The sequence below is a fragment of the Emiliania huxleyi genome, assembly GCF_000372725.1.
Source record: "Emiliania huxleyi CCMP1516 chromosome Unknown EMIHUscaffold_18, whole genome shotgun sequence".
NCBI classification, from domain to species: domain Eukaryota; phylum Haptophyta; order Isochrysidales; family Noelaerhabdaceae; genus Emiliania; species Emiliania huxleyi.
Genome location: NW_005200784.1, coordinates 804732 through 824226, shown reverse-complemented (window position 1 = coordinate 824226; position 19495 = coordinate 804732). Strand labels below are relative to the sequence as shown.

Sequence of the window (19495 nt, the reverse complement as noted above, 5' to 3'; positions counted from 1 at the left end):
GATGTTTGTTACATTCGGAGTGAGTGCTGAATGAAGAAGCCTCTCTTCCCTCTTGAATGAAAGACTCACCGCACACCGGGGGAGGGGGAATCATCGTAGCCCTCCCGCACGAGGCCGACGTAGCCCGTGATGCCCAGCCGGCGACACGGCCTCTCGAGACTCGCCGCGGGGCCGGCACCCGGCAGGTCACTTTGTACTCCACATCACACTTGACAGCGCTGCCCGTGCTGCGCCGCTGGCCACGGCTGACTCACCCTGCGCCGCTGGCCACGGCTGACTCACCCTGCGCCGCTGGCCACGGCTGACTCACCCTGCGCCGCTGGCCACGGCTGACTCACCATGCGCCGGTTCCTCGGAGTGCTCGCGCTCGTCTCCGTGCTCGCGCTTCTCCTCGTCAACTTCACTCGCTTCTCTGCACCGCAGTCACGCGGAGCAGCACCCGACGCAGAGGCTCTGCTCGCGGCGATGCGCCGAGCCGCCGCGTCCGAGGCGCGGGCTGCAGCAGCAGAGGCTCGCGCCACGGCCGCAGAGGCACGGGCTGCTGCTGCGAGCGCCGCCGCCGGCTCGACGCCACCGGCGGATTGCACGTCGCCCGGGCTCGGCAAGCCGGACAATACCGAGACGAACCGGAAGCTCGAGGCGGCGCTGCAGCGCGTCGCCAACGAGCGGAAGGAGGTGATGCTGTCGCTGGCGAACGACGTGATGATGTGCACCAACCGCAAGACGTGCTGGTGGAACGGCGGCAATGTGCTCGAGATGTGGAGAGGCGTCGCCGGGTTTCCGGGTCGAGAATGAACGAATACTCATCAAGTAATTAGGTGCTCGAGACCTTCCTCGAGAGCCTTCGCCGGCTGCAGCTGCGGAACTCGCTGGTCATCACTCTCGACGACGCCACCGAGGCGACTCACACACCGCTCACCCTCGCACACTGGGCCTTGCACCTTTGATGCCGTGGGGCTCCTGCCATTTAGACGTGGAGATGCGCGGGTCGCCCGGCCCTTGACTTGTTTAACCGTACCTTACCTTAGGCCTTCTGCACGAAGAGAGGCGACGCGCCTTCGCTGCGGCTCGAGCTGCCCGTGCCGAGCGCGCAGCAGAACTCGCGCGGCGCAGACGTGATCTCGACGCTCAAGTAGCTACCCCGAAACCTTCTGCGAACCTTGTCGGAGCCGTCCTGCAGGCGCGAACATGATCTCGACGCTCAAGTACGGCCTGCTCAGGCAGTCGCTGCTGATGGGCTTCTCGATCCTGGCGCGCCGACGCGCCTCTGAAACTTCCGAGACATTTCGATGAGACCTCCGAGACAGCTCCGAGACACCACCGAGACACCACCGAGACACCACCGAGACACGGCGGCCTAGGTGGTCTCGGCGCCGCCTTCCAACGAATGACTCGAGCATGGACCGTTCCTCAGCTACTTTTGTCACTGTTCTTGTCGCTGCTCCAGGTTGTCGATCTCGACCTCGTCTTCCTCAAGGAGCCTCTGCCGCGACGGCCACGGAAGGCAGAGACTGAGCTCGAGGGATGGGTGATGCCGTGAGTAGGACCCTTTCCTCCACCTCTACCGCGACGCCGACATCGAGGCGTCCCCACACTCGGCCCCTGCCAGCTCCCGACGCTACTCCCGCCCCGCCTGTGACCTGGAGAGATGCACGTCACAGGCGTCCACCGACGGCTTCTCCAAGTCCTGGGCCGGGGGGCAGATCAGCTCGGTCCACGAGCCAAAGATGGGCTGGGGCGGCGGAGGGCTCTACGTGCAGCACTTCACCCTCAACGTCGGCTGCGCCTTCCTCCGGCCCACGCCACGCGCGGTGCTGCTGCTAGATCACCCGACCTCACCCGACCTCACCCGACTTCGCCCGACCTCGCCCGACCCACGCCCGCGCGGTGCTGCTGCAAGACTGGGCGGCGGCTGCAGCCCTTCCCCCGAGCCTTCCCTGACCCTTCTCGGAGGCTGGCCGATAGGTGCTGCTGCTGGAGCGAGTGGCGCATCAGCTCTCCAAAAGTACGAATACTAATTATATGAGTATACGAATAGGTGCTGCTGCTGGAGCGAGTGGCGGATCAGCTCTCAAAGGCGGCGGAGTTGGACCGCAGGGCTTCGACTCCAGCACTCACCGCCGGTTGATGACGCGTGGACAAGAGTGCATAGGCGGCGGCGTGGGACCAGCAAGTCTTCAACTCGGAGGCCTTCATGCTCTCGCACGGGTCGTACAACGGCTCGGGCGTAGCGGTGCGGGCGATACAGCACGATTGCGTCACGCGCTCTTGTTGATGCACCGCTGGTGTCGTCAGGTGCGGGTGATGCAGTACGACCAGTTCATGAACTCAAAGGTGTTCTTCTTCTCGGAGCGGCGCCGCTTCTTTCCGGGCAGGTTGACGGCAGAGGCCGACTGGCCCGTGATGGTGCACTTCAACTACCACCCCGACAAGCACAAGCGGATGCTCTGCGTTTGGGAGAGGTACGTCGGCGGAAAGCCAGACGCTTGCGACAGCCTGCCTCAGGCCGGGTGATTTCGTGCCAGGGCCTGCGTGTGGCCAGCCGTGGGCGCTGGCTGGAGAGAGTCGATATGAAAACTATTACCGCCGCACACACCAGTCAGGAAAAGTAGGCAAAGAAACGAAGTAGAGCTCTTAAGACAACGGACAACCTTCATATGTGAGGATTCTTCTTGTTTGCGCGAGAGACTTGGCCTTCTTGAATTCTTCTTGTTTGTTCGGGCCGCCCGAATCGGCCGCAACCTGAATTCACGCCGCCACCTGATTTACAACACCCTTGCTCGCAATACCAGCCAGCGCCCGGCCTGGCAATCTTTCCGGATGGTTGCTGACGGCGCCGCATCGCTCCTCGACGTGGAACAGCCACCGACGGTGAGTTGCACAGCGTGCGGCTCCCACGACATCAGGGCGTTGTGGGCCACGTTCCTCTTCAACAGCATCTTCACGGTTGCGCAGCTCTTTGGGTCGATATTGTCAGGATCGCAAGCTTTGTTCTCTGACACGAGCACGATGTTTGTTGATTCGGCCACGTACCTGATCAACATACTCGCCGAGTATCTCCGGATCGGTGGGGCGAAGCGTCGCACTTCGGCGGCCGTCGACATCTCGGCCGCAGGCATCTCGTTTGTCGCTCTCGTCGCCGTCGCAATTCTGAACATCCTCGAGTCGGTCAAGGGGATCGAGGCGGGAGGGGGCGACACCAGCGACTCGCCGAATCAGTATATCATGTTCGGTTTCACCGCGGGAAACCTGGTCATCGATATTGGTATGCTCGGCTCCATCCTGCTGCGCAAGCGCGGTGGCTGGCAGGGCCTCCTCACGCGCAAGGCGCGTGCTTCTCGTGCACGTGTGAGCTCCGCGAACGCAGAGCTTGTTGCGAGCAGCACGGCCGGTGCGGAGCAGGAGCAGGAGGCGGCGATCACTTCTACGGCCGACCTCAACGTTTTCTCCGCCCTTGCCCATGTGATTGCCGATACGATGCGCACCGTCACCGAAATGGCCTGCTCCATCCTGATCTGGGTCTACGACAATGACAAGAGCTTTGACGGCGACAAGGCGGACAACATCACCGCGTTGGTGGTGTGCGCGATCATCTTCGCCATTGCGCTGTACGTCTTGTATGAGACTGTCGTCCAGATCAAGGAGGAGATAAGGAAGCGGCGCACAGAGGATGAGGTGGCCGCAAACAATCCGAACTCTGTCACCCCACTCTCGGCTCAGACAGAGTCTGTCAGTGAGCACACGGGGCCTCCACAAGCATGATCGATCTATGTGTGCGCATTTAGGAGAGGTGTTAATTATAACACGCGACCAGTGAGCAGTGTATCCGAATCCGTGAAATCAAAAACGCGTGCGCCGCTTCTCGGAGGCTCTCCTCTGACGGCTTAAGAGTTTTGGCGAGTGCATTCAGCGCACAACCAGAAAATCCCCAAGCCGTCGCCGCGACCATCGAGGTCGCACCCCATGACGAGGAGACGCCTGAACTTGAACGCAGCGTGGACCATCTGCCTCGCGCGATCAGCTGCCTTGGGCTTGCCGAAGCCGCAACTCGGCGAGCCGGACAGCCAGTACGCGACCGCCATGGGTGCGTTGAAGCAGGCCTGTCCCATGAGGAAGCGAACGTCACCGCTCCGAGTGAACAGGATGACGTCGGCGCTCAGAGAGATGACGGCCAGAAGGGCGAAAGAGATCAACCTCATACGGCGTGAGAGCTGCTCGGGAGGCCGCGAGCCGATTATCGCACCCAATGCCGCGGCACAGTAGAAGATGGCGACGTGGGTCGCTGGCCGCGTCGTAGCGATCTGCATCCGTTCCGCCAGCTCCTGGGGTGTGTAGGTCACTGCGCTGTGCACGTTAACCAGAGCCAAGCCGATGGCCACGCTGATAGCGCACAGGGCGAGAATGGCGACGATGGATCGGAGACGGCCGTCGGGGCACATGAAGAAGGATACCTACGGGACATGTCCCCTCCCTCTCTTGGCAGCTCTCGTGATGTCAAGCGGAAGGGGAGGCGGGCGCACAAGGACTCCGCAAAGCATGATCGCGAGGAGGACCGGCCCCAACCGAACAATGTTTAGCAGCATCATAGCAGTTGCATCGGCGGCGGTAGGCCGCGAAAGAGTAGAGGGTTCTATCATCGCAAGGGCGAGCACCGCCAGGGCGGCGACGAGCAGCTGAGTCACCGTCACGCCGCCTGAGGAGGGCGCAGTGCGACACGCCACGGGCGCAGCTGCCTCCTCATCAGCAGCGGCGCCCTTGGTGTTTGTCTCACACTCCTCCCGCTGGAAGGAGAAGACCACGTGTGCGAGCAGGATGGGTCCGGCAATGAGCATGGGACGGACCCACTCAGGGCCGAAGACAGCAAACAGAAAGAGCACAGCGAGCGCCCACAAGGCAATCGAGGAGGGCACTCCGGAGGGCCCTCCAATCGAGCGCGTGGGCTGTGGTTCGGGAGGGGAAGGAGCAGGCGATGGTGGGACATCGTCTTCGCCCACCAACGCCTGCTCGCACAGATTGATCAGACTCCGTGCTTCTTTTATCGACTTCAACGTTGATTTTCCAAGAACGAAGTCTCCTGCGGCGTGGTGTGACGTCAGTGAGGTGCTGGCACGAGCCCCCATATTTCGGCATGGCACGCACCCTTGGCGTCGTGGAGCGCTGTCGCTAAGCGTAGCTTGGATTTGTACTCGTCCGTCCTGTCGTACTGGAGCTTGATCCGCGTTGCCTGCATTTTGTGCCCGGGCATCGCAGGCTTATCGCGCGCGATGCCCGTCACGAGCCTGTCGAGGCTGTGCCGCATCCTCCAGATCACAGCGTCGACTTGGGCCAGCACAGCGTTAGACTGCATCTCATGGATAACGTCGTCCATCGGCCAGGCCACCACTGGGTCCGGTAGCCCATCGTCCCAATTGTAATTGTCGTTCTGCGATGCCGAGTCGGAGGTGGAGCTCGCCGACGAGCATGGGGTTGCTACGGGGGAGAGAGGAGGCGTTGGCTGGGCCCCCGCCCCAGGAGAGGATTGCCTGGCCGCCATGGACCGGCCTGGCGTTGGGGAGGGGTGAAAACTGCCAGCACGCCCCGGGCGTCGGGGGACGGCAGGACGTAAGTTGAACTCTCGAGACCAGACTGGCGCGCGGCGCGCTGCTGCGTAATCGTCGGCCCGTTACTGCCTGTGCTGGTGAGTTGGCGGTCACGCGCTGAATCATCATCGTCATGTGCCTGTGCTCTGCTGCGTTGCCGTCTTGTGGGTTTCTCTATAACTGCGATTTGGAATTTGGCATTTGTCCAGCTCTTTGTTTATTTATTGGATTCCTATTTCATCTGATCCTCGTCTAACTCACGTCACACCCAGATTTTTGGTTTTAGGTATGTTGATGATGCACTGACTTTTTCCACCGCACTCAGGCCACGTTGGCTTTGGCATCAGCCTCGCCTGGGCGTACCTGACCTCAAGCCAACGCACACACGGCGATGTTGGCCATGAGGTGGTGCGGTTGGTGCTGACGAAGTCGAAGTAGGCGATGCAGCGGGTGAAGTGCAGCAACCATGGCTTATCAGCAGCGTGAAAGTGGCGTGCGCTCCAGCCGCACTTGGCGCCCGGCGCAATTTTCTGCCGCAGCCTCGCGATGTACACGTAAGCAAAGAGGCCTTGGTCGGCATTCCCCCCCACAAAGTTCCACTTGTTGTCCCTCACCATCACTGTGGGGCCATAGCGCCGCCGGTCTGCAGTACTGAGAACCGCGCGCGGCGCTCCGCTCAGGTTGAACCCGGTCGACGTGTTGAAGCGGAGTGTTTCAAGTGTGTCAAGCCCGAGCGCGAACGTCGAGCGGTTCGTCCGGAGCAGCAAGCAGCCTGCGTTGACGGGTGAACTAGCATCGAAGCTCGCGCGCAGCTGCCGGCCTGAATCCCAAAACCCCTGAAGAGCGCTCGAAATCGTTGCATTGGCCGCCGCCAGGCGCGTCGGCTGGAGAGGGTAGTGGAAGAGGTCGACGTCCAGGTCTGTGACGAGGAGCACATCCCAGCTGACGAGATTGACGAATTGCCACTTGGAGAGGGCCGCCCTCTGAAAGCGGGCATCGAGGCAGCCTGGGACGTTGCAGTGGCAGGACGGGCAGGACGCAGCGGGGACCCGAGGCCCGTGGCGGGCATAATGAATGGAGAAGTTACCAATGGCGTGGGCCAACCTCGTGTCGATGCCGCGTATGGTGGGTGAGGCGCTGGCACACTCGGCGGCCACAAAGCTCGCATTGTCCGTCAGAACGAGCACACCAGCACGGTGTGATCCCTCCTGCCTCAGGAGCTGCACCCAGCGCGCGGCGTTGTAGCACCACTTTGCTAAACCGCAAAATGTGTTGTGCAGGTGACCCGGTGTCATGGCTGCTGACCGGAAGTCCACGTCCATGTGCACCATTGTGGCAATGCCGACTGTCAGCCGCCGCGTGGAACCGCTGACGGTCACGGAGCGTTGCCTCTTCTCCATGCCCACGTCATGGCTCAGTGCCGGTGTGACGTTCGTGCCGAGATTGGTCTGTGCTTGTGCGTGCGCCTGAGGCGATGGCAGCGGCGGTGGTGGAGCCCTGGGGAACCCCTCACCACTGCTGCCGCGATGCTCAACGCCATCGCCTCGGATGTAGTTGCTGCTGCCCCGCAGGATGCAGGCCACGTCCGCCCGTGATTCGCAGACCTGACCCGTACGCAAAATAGCGGGCATGCAGCACTCGCGTGGCCCGCCGGGGCGACCGGAGCAGCCATGTCCGCCACACAGCCCGCACGTGGCGTTGCAGCAGACCTGGCGGCTTGGGTGCACGACGCCGGCCGAGCAGTCGGCGAATCGACGAGAGGAGGCCGTGTGCTCCACGGGCCTGATGGTGAGGTTGAGAGGGTGGTGGATTGCCAGGCGGTGCGCCTCGGCCGACGGCGAGAAGGACGACAACATCTCGCGCGCGGGTCGGTCGAGGCTGTCACGTGCAAGTTTGGCTGGTGTTTCTTTGGTATTCCGCATGGTCCGGGACTCGCTAAAGAGCTAGAATTCTTTCCTCCAGCTAGAATTCTCTTTAAGACTACAATACGTCGTAGTGTTTTTGCGCAGCGGCGCCGCCAGGCGCCCGCCCCGGCGGTGAGCGACGCGTAGCGAGCGAATCGCCGGGGCGGGCGCCTGGCGGCTCCGCGGAGCTCCTATCTCGCGGGTGCGCGAGTAAAAAGAAATTTATCTGGCGCGCTACGCCGCGCCAGCGCTTGGCGAAAACCGCGAAAGATATAGAATGCCAAATCGCTGCTGCGTCGGGATGCGGGTACCTCGCGAGAAGCCGTTCAAGCCCGGCCATCCTCACCCCCCCAAGCAGCTGCGGCCGCAATTTCAGCCGGTCCCGTGACCGCCCCGACCCGGCAGGTGCGCGTTTGAGCGAGGGCGTCCTGCAGCGCACCGAGAAGGGGCCGGTCGCGCGCAGCGCCACGCCGCAGGCGTCCGCCGGAGGCCCGCCGGAGGCTGTATGCGGCGGCCACTTCCCCTCGGTCTTTCGCCGCGCTCCGGCCGCCCCTTGGCTCCTGGCCGTCTCTTCCGAGCGGCTTTGCGCGCCCCCAACATTCCCCTGACAGCAGCGCCTCACGGCGTGGGCTGCGAGGTCACTCGGGGTGACCCAGGGGGCGGCGGGGGAGCACTCTTCCGCCGGAGTATCGACGGTCTTCCCGCTACTCGCCCGTTTAAGGTGCATCCACGCCCCGCCCACCACCTTCCCGGCAGCCCCACCCGCTCGCTGACGTCCTCACTTCTCCCCCCTGCCCCGCCCCCCCTTCAGGCGAGGCCCTGGCCACCAAACTCGCGCTCGTCGCTCCGGGAACGGGCAGCAGCGCGACGCTTTTCGAGAGCGAGCGGCGGCGGCGGCTCAGCACCAACCTTTGCAACGCACGGGCACAGCGGGGGTGAAACCAGGGAACACCCCACCAGCCAAGACAACGACGACAGCGACGATGGCGCAAGGAGCGACGACGAGGAGACACCCGACCGCGCAGCAAAGCCAGGACCGAGCGAGCAGCCACCCGAAACGGGCCATCCGAACGATGGCAGCCAGACAGACGACGAATTCACAGTGATGGACGTAGAAGAGGAACAGCCAGAGGACGAGGCGCCCCAGCCGCCGAGGAAGCGAGGGCGCTTTGAGAATGAACGTAGCGATTCGATGAGTCAGGGAGAGGGGGCGAGCAAACAGCATGGAGAGGATGGAGAGCCGGTGACGAAAGCCCAGAAGCAGCGCCTACGCAAACGAATGGAGGGATCGGCAAGAAAATCGGGGGATCAAAAGTCATACGAGAAAGACCGCAGCAAGAGGCGAAGAGGAGGAGGGGTGAGGGAAAATTTCTGAACGGCCGAGCCTGCAAAGCAGGCCCGGACAACTAAGAAGGTCCCTCGCCCAGTGTTCAGAGATCGTAGTGGAACTTAACAATGCTCGTAAAACCATGATCGATGCGAGGACGCAAGTCCACCAACCTCGGCCATTCCAACGGCCAGATCGCTCGCTTAAGGCTGATTGGCTAGACGAGCGGTCTACCTCCAACGGGGCGGTCCGGGAACGCGTGGAACCTGCCCGCCTCGGTGGGAGGTGGTTTGGCGCCGACGGGCCGCCCTCTCCACCACCCTCGCCCAGGGATCTACAATGCTGTCTTAAGGTCCGACAGGTTCGGCACCGGGCACCGCCTCGGTATACAAAATGCGCCTGCGGGCGGACCCTTACAGATTACAGCGGATCACAGATCACGCAGGGGCTGGCTGCGTGGGCCCCCACCACCGGACTCCGTCGGGTTCGCGTCTCCCTACCCGCTGAGGGGAGCGCAGTGTGTGTCTGTGTCTGTGTCTGTGTCCCTGTCGTGTCGTGTGTGTCGTGTGTAACTCTCGCACTGCTCTGTCTTAGCTCTCGCCACACGCACAGGCTCAGCCTCGCCTCTCTCCGCCCGCACGCTCGGCGACGCACACGAGTCACGACAGAACCCGGACGACGTGCGTTTTTGCTGCTCTACCAAACACGCACACCCACGCCCGCCCCAGTCAGCGGACCCAGCGCCATCGAGAACAAAGACTTTGGCGAGCCAACGCAGCCGAGAGATAAAGGTTCTCCGCAAGAGAGCCGTACGGTCTACGGAGTAGCGGTGCAGAGCGCGAACTCGCCGTACTGAGCCTAGCGCAGCGCGAACTCGCTCCTGTTCATAGCTGCGCAACCCTAGCCTAGCTCCATTTTCTTGCTCCAAGCGCTTGCGCTTCGGCGGTTGGTGGTGCACTTAACTCCGAGAAACCCATCGGCTCGCCTGGGCTCGCTCCGATTTCTTCGAAAATTCTCTTCGGCTCCAGTGGTGTACCTGTGTTAGTGCCAGTGCGCGCCAGTCCCGTGCCCAGTGTTGTGCGAGGGAGTTCCCTTGTAAATTCGGAAGGCTAAAATTCTCTTTTTGCACAAGGAAGAGCCAACGAGTGGCAGAGCTCCCCAAGCTCCCCAAGAAGCTCTCCTCCTACTCTACCGAAGCAGAAGCCTCGACGCTGAGATGCCCGTGCTCGCTGACCTCCTCCACGCGCTCCTCCTCCCGCTCCGCATAGTTCTCCGCCTCATCCACCGCCTCCTCTACTCGCCAACGTGGCGGACAACCTACCCGGTGACGCGCACGCTTCCCGAGCCGGTCGCGCCGGCCGCGCGCAAGGGCACGTGGACGCTCCGTACCCGCACGGGCGAGTCGCCGCTCGGGCCGGTGAAGCACACGCTGAACGGCAACACGGGCCGCCAGCTGTGGACCTTCGACCCGGCCGCCGCTCCCGCGGCCTGGGAGGCGGACGCGCTCTCGCACTTTCGGCGCGAGTACGAGGCGATGGCCGAGGTGCGCCACCACTCGGCGGACGAGCCGCTGCGGCTGCAGGCGCTGCGCGAGACGGGCGGGAAGCGGCGCGCGGCGAAGCCGCTCCCCAAGGGCGCCGCCGAGGCAGAGCAGGTCGACGCGTCTCTGCGGCACGGCATCGGCTTTTACGGCAGCCTCCAGATGGAGGACGGCCACTGGCCGGGCGACTACGGCGGGCCGATGTTCCTGCTGCCCGGGCTGGTGATCGCCTGCTACGTGACGGAGACGGAGCTGCCGGCGGAGCACCGCGCTGAGATGCTGCGCTACTTGCGCAACCACCAGAATGAGGACGGAGGCACGGGGCTGCACATCGAGGGCCACTCGACGATGTTCGGGACGTCGCTTAACTACGTCGCCGCGCGGCTGCTGGGCATGGCGGCGGACGACCCACACTGCCTCCGCGCGCGCGCCTTCATGCACGGCCGCGGCGGCGCCGTCAACAACACGTCGTGGGCGAAGTTCTGGCTCGCGTTGCTGGGCGTGTACGAGTGGCGCGGCATCAACCCTCTGCCGCCGGAGATGTGGATCTTGCCTTACTGGCTGATCGTCCACCCGGGCCGCTTCTGGTGCCACTGCCGCATGGTCTACTTGCCAATGTCGTACCTGTACGGCAAGCGCGCCGCCTGCCCGCCCACGCCCCTCACGGAGGCCCTGCGCAAGGAGCTCTACGTGGAGCCGTACTCTGAGATCGCGTGGGAGGAGCAGCGCAACAACTGCGGCCCGGCAGACATGTACGTGCAGCACCACCCGCTGCAGGACCTGCTCTGGAAGGTCGTCGCCGCAGCAGAGCCGTGGATCCCTGCCTGGCTACGCCGCCGCGCGCTGTCGTGGTGCGCCGACATGATCCTGCACGAGGACGGATCGACACGGCATGTCGACATCGGCCCGGTCAACAAGGCGATCAACATGGTCTGCTGCTGGTACGACGACCCGCACGGGGAGGCCTTCAAGGCGCACCTGCCCCGCATCTTCGACTACCTCTGGCTCGCCGAGGACGGCATGAAGATGCAGGGCTACAACGGGTCGCAGGCGTGGGACACGGCCTTTGCAGTGCAGGCCATCGCGGCGTCGGGCCTCGGCGAGGAGGCCGAGGTCTCGCCCATCCTGAGGAAGGCGCACGAGTACCTCGACGCGTCGCAAGTGCGCGAGGACTGCCCCGAGGTGGAGAGGTACTACCGCCACATCTCAAACGGCGCGTGGCCCTTCTCGACCCAGGACCCGGCTGACCGATCTCGTCCTGCTGTATGATATCCTGCTGCATTGTAGCTTATCATTACGATAGGACCACGGCTGGCCGATCTCGGACTGCTCTTCGGAAGGGCTCAAGGGCGTCATCGCTGTCGAGGCGGATATCTAGCCGAGATCTGGGCGGAGATCTAGCCGATCTCCAGCCGATCTCAGCCGAGCTCTAGCCGAGGGAGAGGCCACACCTCGGCTGTCTTGGCGTGCAGGCCCTCGGCTTGCCCGGCGTAGCGGCGCTCGAGCCGGAGCGGCTGTTCGATTGCGTCAACGTCATTCTCTCGTACCAAAACACCGCCGAGCACTGGGGCACCGGCGGCTGGGCCACCTACGAGAACACGCGCGGCCCCGCGGCGCTCGAGCTTCTCAACCCGTCTGAGTGCTTCGGGGACATCGTCATCGACTACTCGTACTGCGAGCTGACCTGCGCCTGCATCACCGCCCTCTCGCACTTCCACCGCCGCCATCCCGGCCACCGCACCGCCGAGATCTCGACGGCGATCAAGCTCGGCGCGCCGTGGACCCGCGACACGCAGCTGGGTGGCCCACGCGCTCATTCTAATGGCTGATGGCTCGCGGATAGGCGCGCAATGGATCCGCGACAAGCAGCGGCCCGACGGCTCGTGGTACGGCTCGTGGGGCGTCTGCTTCACCTATGGCGCGAGATGGAGCCGAGATGGAGCCGAGATGGAGCCGAGATGGAGCCGAGATGGAGCCGAGATGGAGCCGAGATGGAGCCGAGATGGAGCCGAGATGGAGCCGTACTACGTGGCCTCAGGCGCGTGGTTTGGCGTGGTCGGCCTCGCCTCGGTCGGCGAGCGGGAGGCAACCTCGCCGCACGTCGCCAAGGCGCTCGCGTTTCTGCGCTCCAAGCAGCTGCCCGACGGCGGCTGGGGCGAGTCCTACTTGTCGTCCTCGAGGAAGGAGTACCACCATGCAGACGCGTCGCAGGCCCCCCCCCCACACCCGCTTGCACGAGCGCACTCCTTCCCTCACCGCACCACTTGGCACGCGGACGCGTCGCCAGCCACGCCATCGAGTGCATGCCTCCCCTTCCTTCCGTTGATCCCTCAGCCGGTGTAGTCACCGTTCGCGGACGCGCCGCAGGCCGTCAACACGTCGTCCGCGCCGTGTTTCTTTTGGGAGCACGTATTTCTTTTGTCCTCAGGTCGTCAACACGTCGTGGGCGATGCTCGCCCTCCTCGCCGGCACGGAAGGCTGCGACGAGTCGATGGCCGGCGCGGCGCCGGTCCTCGCGCGCGCGGCTGCCTTCCTGATGTCGATGCAGGAGCCGACGGGCGACTGGCCGCAGCAGCTCATCTCCGGCATCTTCGGCCACACCTTTCTCATCCTCAACAGGTGGGCGCGCGATGAGTGGTTGTGAATTGGTCATGCGTAGGCGTCTTCAACCACAACTGCATGATCACGTACGCAAACTACCGCAACATCTTCCCCCTCTGGGCCCTCGGCCAGTACCGCCGCCGCCTCCGCGGCGAGCCCCTCCCAAACCTCGACGCGGTCCCCACTCTCAAGCTCTGAGCTGCCGGCCGGCCTGGGCGCGCGCGTCGAAGTGGCGCCGCGGCGGACAGGAGAACCTCGCGCCGTGCGGCAAGAGCCGGCGGGGCGGAGACACAGCGACAGCGAGGGGTGACGTCGAGGTTTGCACATCGCTGGAACAACGGCAGGCCAGCGACATGCAGAGGTAGAGCCGCCATGATGGGTCTCAGGGAGCCCCTGTTTTCATGTTGAATTTATTTTGGCATCCGCTCGAGAGAGATCGTGTGTGGGGTTCCCGACCAGCTCCACAAGTCCACACCCGCAACACCTAGCCCCCGCAACCGCACGGTGGGAGCCCGCCTTAGCTTCCCTGCAGAAGAGAGCATGCGAGAGTTAGACCACGCAAGCGTGAAGCGACAAATAAGCGAGCCCCCCCTCCCCCCGCCGCCGCCTGGCGCCAAGCCTTGTGGGGTGTTGGGCTCACCTTCCACTGCATCAACACCTCCCATCTAGCATACGTACGAATTGATTGTACTCGAGGCGTCGACCCTCGGGGCGGCTCTTGCGACTTGCCGTCGCACTTGCTCGGTGGCCGGGTGGAAGCAGCAAGCAGCCAGACCTGCTATGACGAGCTCAAGTGTGTGGGCTCTCTCCACTCACCCTTGTCCATCTCATACCTTAAAACTACCTTCAACAGAATTCGGCGAATTATTGGATATTACCAGTCGATATTGGCGCCGATTACCATGTGTGTGTCTCTTGTACCAACCTGACCGCCCAATCTGCCAAAACCTCTTGGTTGGGAGCTCGCGCGCAAGCGAGCGCGCACCCACCCTCTGCCACCCTCCGCAGGGCTACAGCGGCATATGCTCCCGGCGCTGAGCTTCATCCTCGCGGCCGGCGAATGCGCCCGGTATTGCGCGACCAATGACAAGCCGTGGGACCAGAAGTGCATGTGGAACGGATGCCGTAGCTGCCCGTCTGACTGTCCTGAAATGCCACCGGCGTTGTGCCGAAGCTACTGCGCCAGCAACACAAACATCTGGGCCAAAAAGTGCACCTGGAATGGCTGCGGCGGTTGCACTAATTTCAGATTCGTGAAGGGGACGGCCGACTGCGCCTCGGTCCTAAACGCAGTACCAGAAGACGCATGCAAGCCTTCTTGCATTCGCAACACGAACGAATGGGCGCAAAAGTGTAAGTGGGCCGGGTGCAGGGAATGCTCGCCGAGCTGCTCAGCGCCACCATCTTTGCCGCCGCCTGCGCCGCCTGCAGCTCCCCCTCACCTGCCCTGCCTCAACTATTGCATTCAAAATACGCGTCCGTGGGAACAGAAGTGTGGCTTTCGAACTTGCGCCGGATGCCACGCATGCTCCATGGCCCCGCCGCCGCTGCTGCCTTTGCCATCACCAGCGCCAGCGGTGGCACCGTTGGTCAAATACTGGGTGTCGGGCGGCGAGTTTGGAGACCCCTACTACACCTTCAACCCACCGCTGCAACCATTCGAGCCTGGCAGGTCCTATGCCTTCAAGGGTGGCGAGCGCACAGTGGAGGGCGGGCGCCACCCTTTCGCCATCGGGGCAGCGCTCTTTGTCGACCTGCCTCCCGAGTTCGATCAGGTGGGGACGTCCATCTTGACGCTCGGAGAGTGGACGACGATTACGATTCCAGAGGAATACACAGGGCCAATCATCTACTACTGCACGGCCCACACGTTCATGATGAAGCCGTTTCTCCTCCTGCTGCCACCCGCACCCCCACAAATGCCGTTGTCGCCGGCGACACCGCCGTCGCCTCCGATTCGGATTGATGCGAAATACTGGGTGTCGGGCGGCGAGTTTGGAGACCCCTACTACAACTTCAACCCACCGCTGCAACCATTCGAGCCTGGCAAGACCTATGCCTTCAAGGGTGGCGAGCGCACGTCGAGGGATGGGCGCCACCCTTTCGCTCTCGGATCGGAGCCCTTTGTCGACCTGCCGCCCGAGTTTAATCTGGTTGGAACGTCCGTCTTAACGCTCGGAGAGTGGACACAGATCACGATCCCGGAAGACTACACAGGGCAAATCTTCTATTACTGCACGGCCCACTCGTTCATGGCAAAGGCGTTTGAAATCGCACCCTCGTAGGAGAAGGGGCCGGCATCGCCATCGGTCCGGCACCAGGCTTCAGTCTTGGCGTACTCTTATGAGAATAGAGACTAGACTCGGCTGAGTACTCGGATGTGGGGGGTGTCAGGTCAGTCCTCGGACGGGACCACGCACCTGCACCTGTGCGCTGTGTAGTGTGTGCAGTGTGGGGCTGTGGCCTTCGTTGGCACAAGAATCAAGATCGACAATATGGTTATGCGCAGCTTTTGCTGCAAATGCAGGCGCAAAAACATCGGTTTGTCTAGACTCTAGCCAAAAGCTTACCTCACGTATCATGGCCAAAGAGACATGGTTCCGCGCGGACCGCGGTGTCGGCGCCGGCACCATTTCACAGTGTCAGTCCAACCCCTCTCTGCTGGCTCGCACGCCGCTCCCATGTCTCCCAGCACTCTGTCGGGGCAGCCGGTACACACTCTCGCCCTCCTGCCCTCACTCACATGCAGCCTCCAAAGAAACGTCCGAGCAGACTCAGGGCGCCCGGCGCCTGGCGGTATCAGACTCCGCCCGCAGAGCCCTTCGACTCGAGGTAGGCGGCCATCTCCGCGAGGGTCTCGGCGAGGACAAAGCCCCGCACCTTTGCCGCCGCACCCGCAGCATGCGCCTCCGTCACCAACCCGAAGGCCGGCTTCCACTCGTCGCTACTGGTGGGTGCCGCGTCCGCCGCCGCCGCTGGCTCGGCGGGCTCGGCGGGCGCTACGTCCGACGCCGCCACCACCGGCGCCTTGCTCCAAGACGGAGCGTCCAGAGTCGCGAGCCATCGCGCCTTGGCCGCCTCTGCCTCTCCCTCCGCCGCCGCCGCCGCCGCCGCCTGCTCCGCCTGCACTGCCGCCGGCTCGGAGGGTGCTGTCGCCGCCGCCGCCTGCGTGCCCCACGACGGAGCGTCGAGAGACGCGAGCCACTTCGCCTTCGCCTCCGCCTCCGCCTCCGCCGGCCGCGGCTTGCCCCACGATGGGGCGTCCAGACTCGCCAGCCAGCGAGCCTTGGCCTCCGCCTCCTCGGCCGCCGCTGCTGCTGCCGGTGCCGCCGGTTCTGCAGCCGGCCCTGCGGGAGCTGCCGGCTCCGCCGCCGCCTTGCCCCATGATGGAGCGTCGAGGCTCGCCAGCCACTTCGCCTTCGCCTCCGCCTCCGCCTCCGCCGGTGCCGCCGCCGCCGCCGGACCTTCGCCCAGCCACGACGGCGTCGCCTCGAGCCTCGCTAGCCACGCCTCCTAGCCTCGCGAAACGCGTGGAGTGAGACGCGTGGGCGGTGGACGGTGTGAGAGAGCGAGGGGAGAGAGGCAGCCTTGGCCGCCTCTGCCTCCGCCGCCGCCGCCGCCGCCTGCTCCGCCTGCACTGCCGCCGGCTCGGAGGGTGCTGTCGCCGCCGCCGCCTGCGTGCCCCACGACGGCGCGTCGAGAGACGCGAGCCACTTCGCCTTCGCCTCCGCCTCCGCCGCCGCCGGCCGCGGCTTGCCCCACGATGGGGCGTCCAGACTCGCCAGCCAGCGAGCCTTGGCCTCCGCCTCCTCGGCCGCCGCTGCTGCTGCCGGTGCCGCCGGTTCTGCAGCCGGCCCTGCGGGAGCTGCCGGCTCCGCCGCCGCCTTGCCCCATGATGGAGCGTCGAGGCTCGCCAGCCACTTCGCCTTCGCCTCCGCCTCCGCCTCCGCCGGTGCCGCCGCCGCCGCCGGACCTTCGCCCAGCCACGACGGCGTCGCCTCGAGCCTCGCTAGCCACGCCTCCTAGCCTCGCGAAACGCGTGGAGTGAGACGCGTGGGCGGTGGACGGTGTGAGAGAGCGAGGGGAGAGAGGCAGCCTTGGCCGCCTCTGCCTCCGCCGCCGCCGCCGCCGCCTGCTCCGCCTGCACTGCCGCCGGCTCGGAGGGTGCTGTCGCCGCCTTGCCCCAGGATGGCGCATTCGCCAGCCAAGCGGCCTTGGCCTCGGCTTCCGAGAGCGCCGCCAGCGGCGCCGGGGAGGCCGTCTTGGCCCATGTCGGCGCGTCGAGCCTCTCCAGCCAGGCGCGTTTCGACGCCTCCTCGCGCGTCAGCGTCGCGCACGCCACGTCATCGCCAGAGCCGCACGCCTCTGCGAGGGCGGAAAACTCGGCCGCCGCCTGCCGGAGCGCCCCCGCCGCCTGGCTCCACGTTGAGACCTTGCCGAGGCCGTCAGAGAGCCATGCCGGCACGGCCTGCCCCTCGGCCAAGGAGTCGGCAGAGACCTTTCCCGCGCCGGACCACGTCGGTAGGTTCTTGGCGAGCCAGGCGGCCTTGGCGTCGGTCTCGCTCATGCGCACGACTCGCGCTCGCACAGGCGGAGATGCGGGGACGAGGAGCGCGGGCGCGAGGGCGCCGAGGAGGCAGATCATCAAGAGCCGGCAAACCTGGAAACCTGGGGGACCACCGCGCTGATGGCCAACGATCTCAAACAAAAGAAATTGCCCGAAGTCGCTCCTTGGGTTTCCAGGCGGGCCACACCGAACGTACCGAGCGAAGAGCCGAGCGGAAGGAGGACGGGGAAGATGACTCAGAGGAGGACGAACCAGTGGAAATTCAGTTGTCAGATGTCACGATGCATCCGAAGGGGACCCCAGCGCCGGCATCATCCGTAGAGGCACGAGTGTTCGAAGAGAGAGTGGACCTGAGCAACAACATGACTTGGAGGCAAATGATCGGAGTGGGAGTCAGAAATGTGGTCCTTGCGCGAGGGGAGCTCGATAGACTCGAGGGGCCAGGATACGCCGCAAGGAGGACGGAGTTGCGCCGAGAGGCGAAAGAAGCCGCGAGAACAAGGGACCGGCAGGCGGCGGCGTCGCAGGACGAGGCAGAAGAGAACGACGCGACAGAGGGGGAAGTGACGAGGGAGAGAACGACGAGAGTGGGACAGCCGCGAGGTGGCATGAAGGTTGCAGCGAGAAGCGGCGAGAGACTGCGAAAAGAGATACGAGGAGGCAGACCCCCCAGGGTGGGCGACGGCTAGCGCATCACACCCTCCTCTCCTTAAAATCCCTGTGTGGTGGCGGCGTGCCGTTCTCCCATCCCTCCCTTGGGTTGTGTGTTTTCTTTCTTTCTTTCTTTTCCAGGCGGGGTGCCGTCCTCCCATCCCTACCTTGGGTTGTCCGTTTTCTTTCCTTGGCTTTCCGTTTTCTTTCTTTCTTTCTCTCGCCGCAGAGCGACGAGACAGACAGAGGATGAAGCGACAGGCAGGAGAGAGAACGACGAGAGTGGGACGACCGCGAGGTGGCATGAAGGTTGCTTGCAGCGAGAATCGGCGAGGGACTGCGAAGGGAGATAGGTAGGAAGAGAGAGAGGCAGACGCCCAAGGGTGGGCGACGGCTAGCACCACACTTCTCTCCTTAAAATCCCTGTGTGACCTGTGAGCTGTGTGGTGGCGGCGTGCCGTCCTCTCATCCCGCCTTGGGTCGTCTGTTTTCTGTCTTTCTTTCTTGGCAATAACAAGGAGATTTTTACACACGTGACACGACACAGGCACGGGACTGGCGCGCACTGCCACTGGGTGGCACTTAACGCAGGATAAAGAATCTCCGCCGCGCGCCAATCCCGCAAAGCGACCAGGCGAGGACGGCGTGCGAGGCGCTGCATAAAGTGAGTAGTGATGCCTCCCTTGAGTGTTGTTTTGCTTTCTTTCAGAGAGAGATTTTTGAAACCCAACAAGAGAAATCACGGCTCTCAGAAGTGATTTGGGCTCGGCAGCTTGTCAGCCCTCAGCCGAAGCTGGGGCCCGGTCCCGTAGCCGAGAGAGCCCGCGTCGATGAATTCGACGCGGTCCGGGAGGCCTTGCGGAGAGACCAGCGAGTTGCGATCGCTCCTGTACTTCATGGGCGTCATCAAGAGTGGCTGCGGGCTGACTAGCCAGACCGCCGGTCGTGCTCTCTTGCTCTGTGGACGACTGGGGCAGGGCGACTCAACGGAGGTGAAGGGGGACGAGGGAGGCAGACTCACTCAGCTGCTCTCCGGTAACCTCGGGTTGGTTGTCAGAACCCGTTGGGGTTTCTGAAATGCTTTTCTGCGTGAATCGTGCTGTGAATCGTGCTGTGCGACCGCGGATTGTAAAATTCTTTTCTGTGCGCGCCAGTCCCGTGCCCAGTGTCGTGCGTTTGTAAAATTCTTTTCTGCCCGGATCCTCCGCCTCGGCTGGATGGATCTGGATGGATCTGTCGGGGCCAGCATCGACTGCAGGCTGCTGAGGTCTAGGTTATCGTTGCTCATGTCACGACGGGTATTACTTCCATGGCGGACCTCCTCGT

At 63.9% G+C, this 19495-nt stretch overlaps 5 protein-coding genes across 5 annotated transcripts; 3 read left to right on the top strand and 2 right to left on the bottom strand.

The window, feature by feature from the left end:
• Window positions 1–465: 465 nt before the first annotated feature.
• Window positions 466–2587, top strand: EMIHUDRAFT_449677 (hypothetical protein; the record flags this gene model as incomplete). The annotated part of the gene is made up of 7 exons (XM_005783503.1): window positions 466–747; window positions 1029–1115; window positions 1448–1528; window positions 1662–1811; window positions 2039–2077; window positions 2153–2233; window positions 2296–2587. 7 exons carry the CDS (start codon window positions 466–468, stop codon window positions 2512–2514), a joined length of 939 nt encoding a protein of 312 aa, XP_005783560.1. The 3' UTR covers window positions 2515–2587.
• A 233-nt stretch (window positions 2588–2820) lies between these two features.
• EMIHUDRAFT_203258 (hypothetical protein) lies at window positions 2821–3762 on the top strand (the record flags this gene model as incomplete). The annotated part of the gene is made up of 1 exon (XM_005783502.1): window positions 2821–3762. The coding sequence occupies one exon, from the start codon at window positions 2821–2823 to the stop codon at window positions 3760–3762; it is 942 nt and encodes a 313-aa protein (XP_005783559.1).
• Window positions 3763–8381: 4619 nt separating this feature from the next.
• EMIHUDRAFT_203256 (hypothetical protein) lies at window positions 8382–8992 on the bottom strand (the record flags this gene model as incomplete). Its single annotated transcript, XM_005783501.1, has 2 exons — window positions 8382–8750; window positions 8984–8992. 2 exons carry the CDS (start codon window positions 8990–8992, stop codon window positions 8382–8384), a joined length of 378 nt encoding a protein of 125 aa, XP_005783558.1.
• A 957-nt stretch (window positions 8993–9949) lies between these two features.
• Window positions 9950–13395, top strand: EMIHUDRAFT_462848 (hypothetical protein). Its single transcript, XM_005783500.1, has 5 exons — window positions 9950–11511; window positions 11823–12150; window positions 12389–12687; window positions 12779–12935; window positions 13010–13395. Exons 1-5 carry the CDS (start codon window positions 10027–10029, stop codon window positions 13147–13149), a joined length of 2409 nt encoding a protein of 802 aa, XP_005783557.1. The 5' UTR covers window positions 9950–10026; the 3' UTR covers window positions 13150–13395.
• A 2088-nt stretch (window positions 13396–15483) lies between these two features.
• On the bottom strand, window positions 15484–17596 carry EMIHUDRAFT_462847 (hypothetical protein; the record flags this gene model as incomplete). Its single annotated transcript, XM_005783499.1, has 3 exons — window positions 15484–16464; window positions 16509–16973; window positions 17018–17596. 3 exons carry the CDS (start codon window positions 17594–17596, stop codon window positions 15751–15753), a joined length of 1758 nt encoding a protein of 585 aa, XP_005783556.1. The 3' UTR covers window positions 15484–15750.
• Window positions 17597–19495: the final 1899 nt, after the last annotated feature.

Coding starts and splice junctions, on each gene's coding strand:
- EMIHUDRAFT_462848 (XM_005783500.1), top strand. CDS start 10,027: ATGCCCGTGCTCGCTGACCTCCTCCACGCGCTCCTCCTCCCGCTCCGC. Junction 11,512..11,822: donor AGTACCTCGACGCGTCGCAA/GTGCGCGAGGAC, acceptor CTTGGCGTGCAG/GCCCTCGGCTTGCCCGGCGT. Junction 12,936..13,009: donor GCCGCAGCAGCTCATCTCCG/GCATCTTCGGCC, acceptor GGTCATGCGTAG/GCGTCTTCAACCACAACTGC.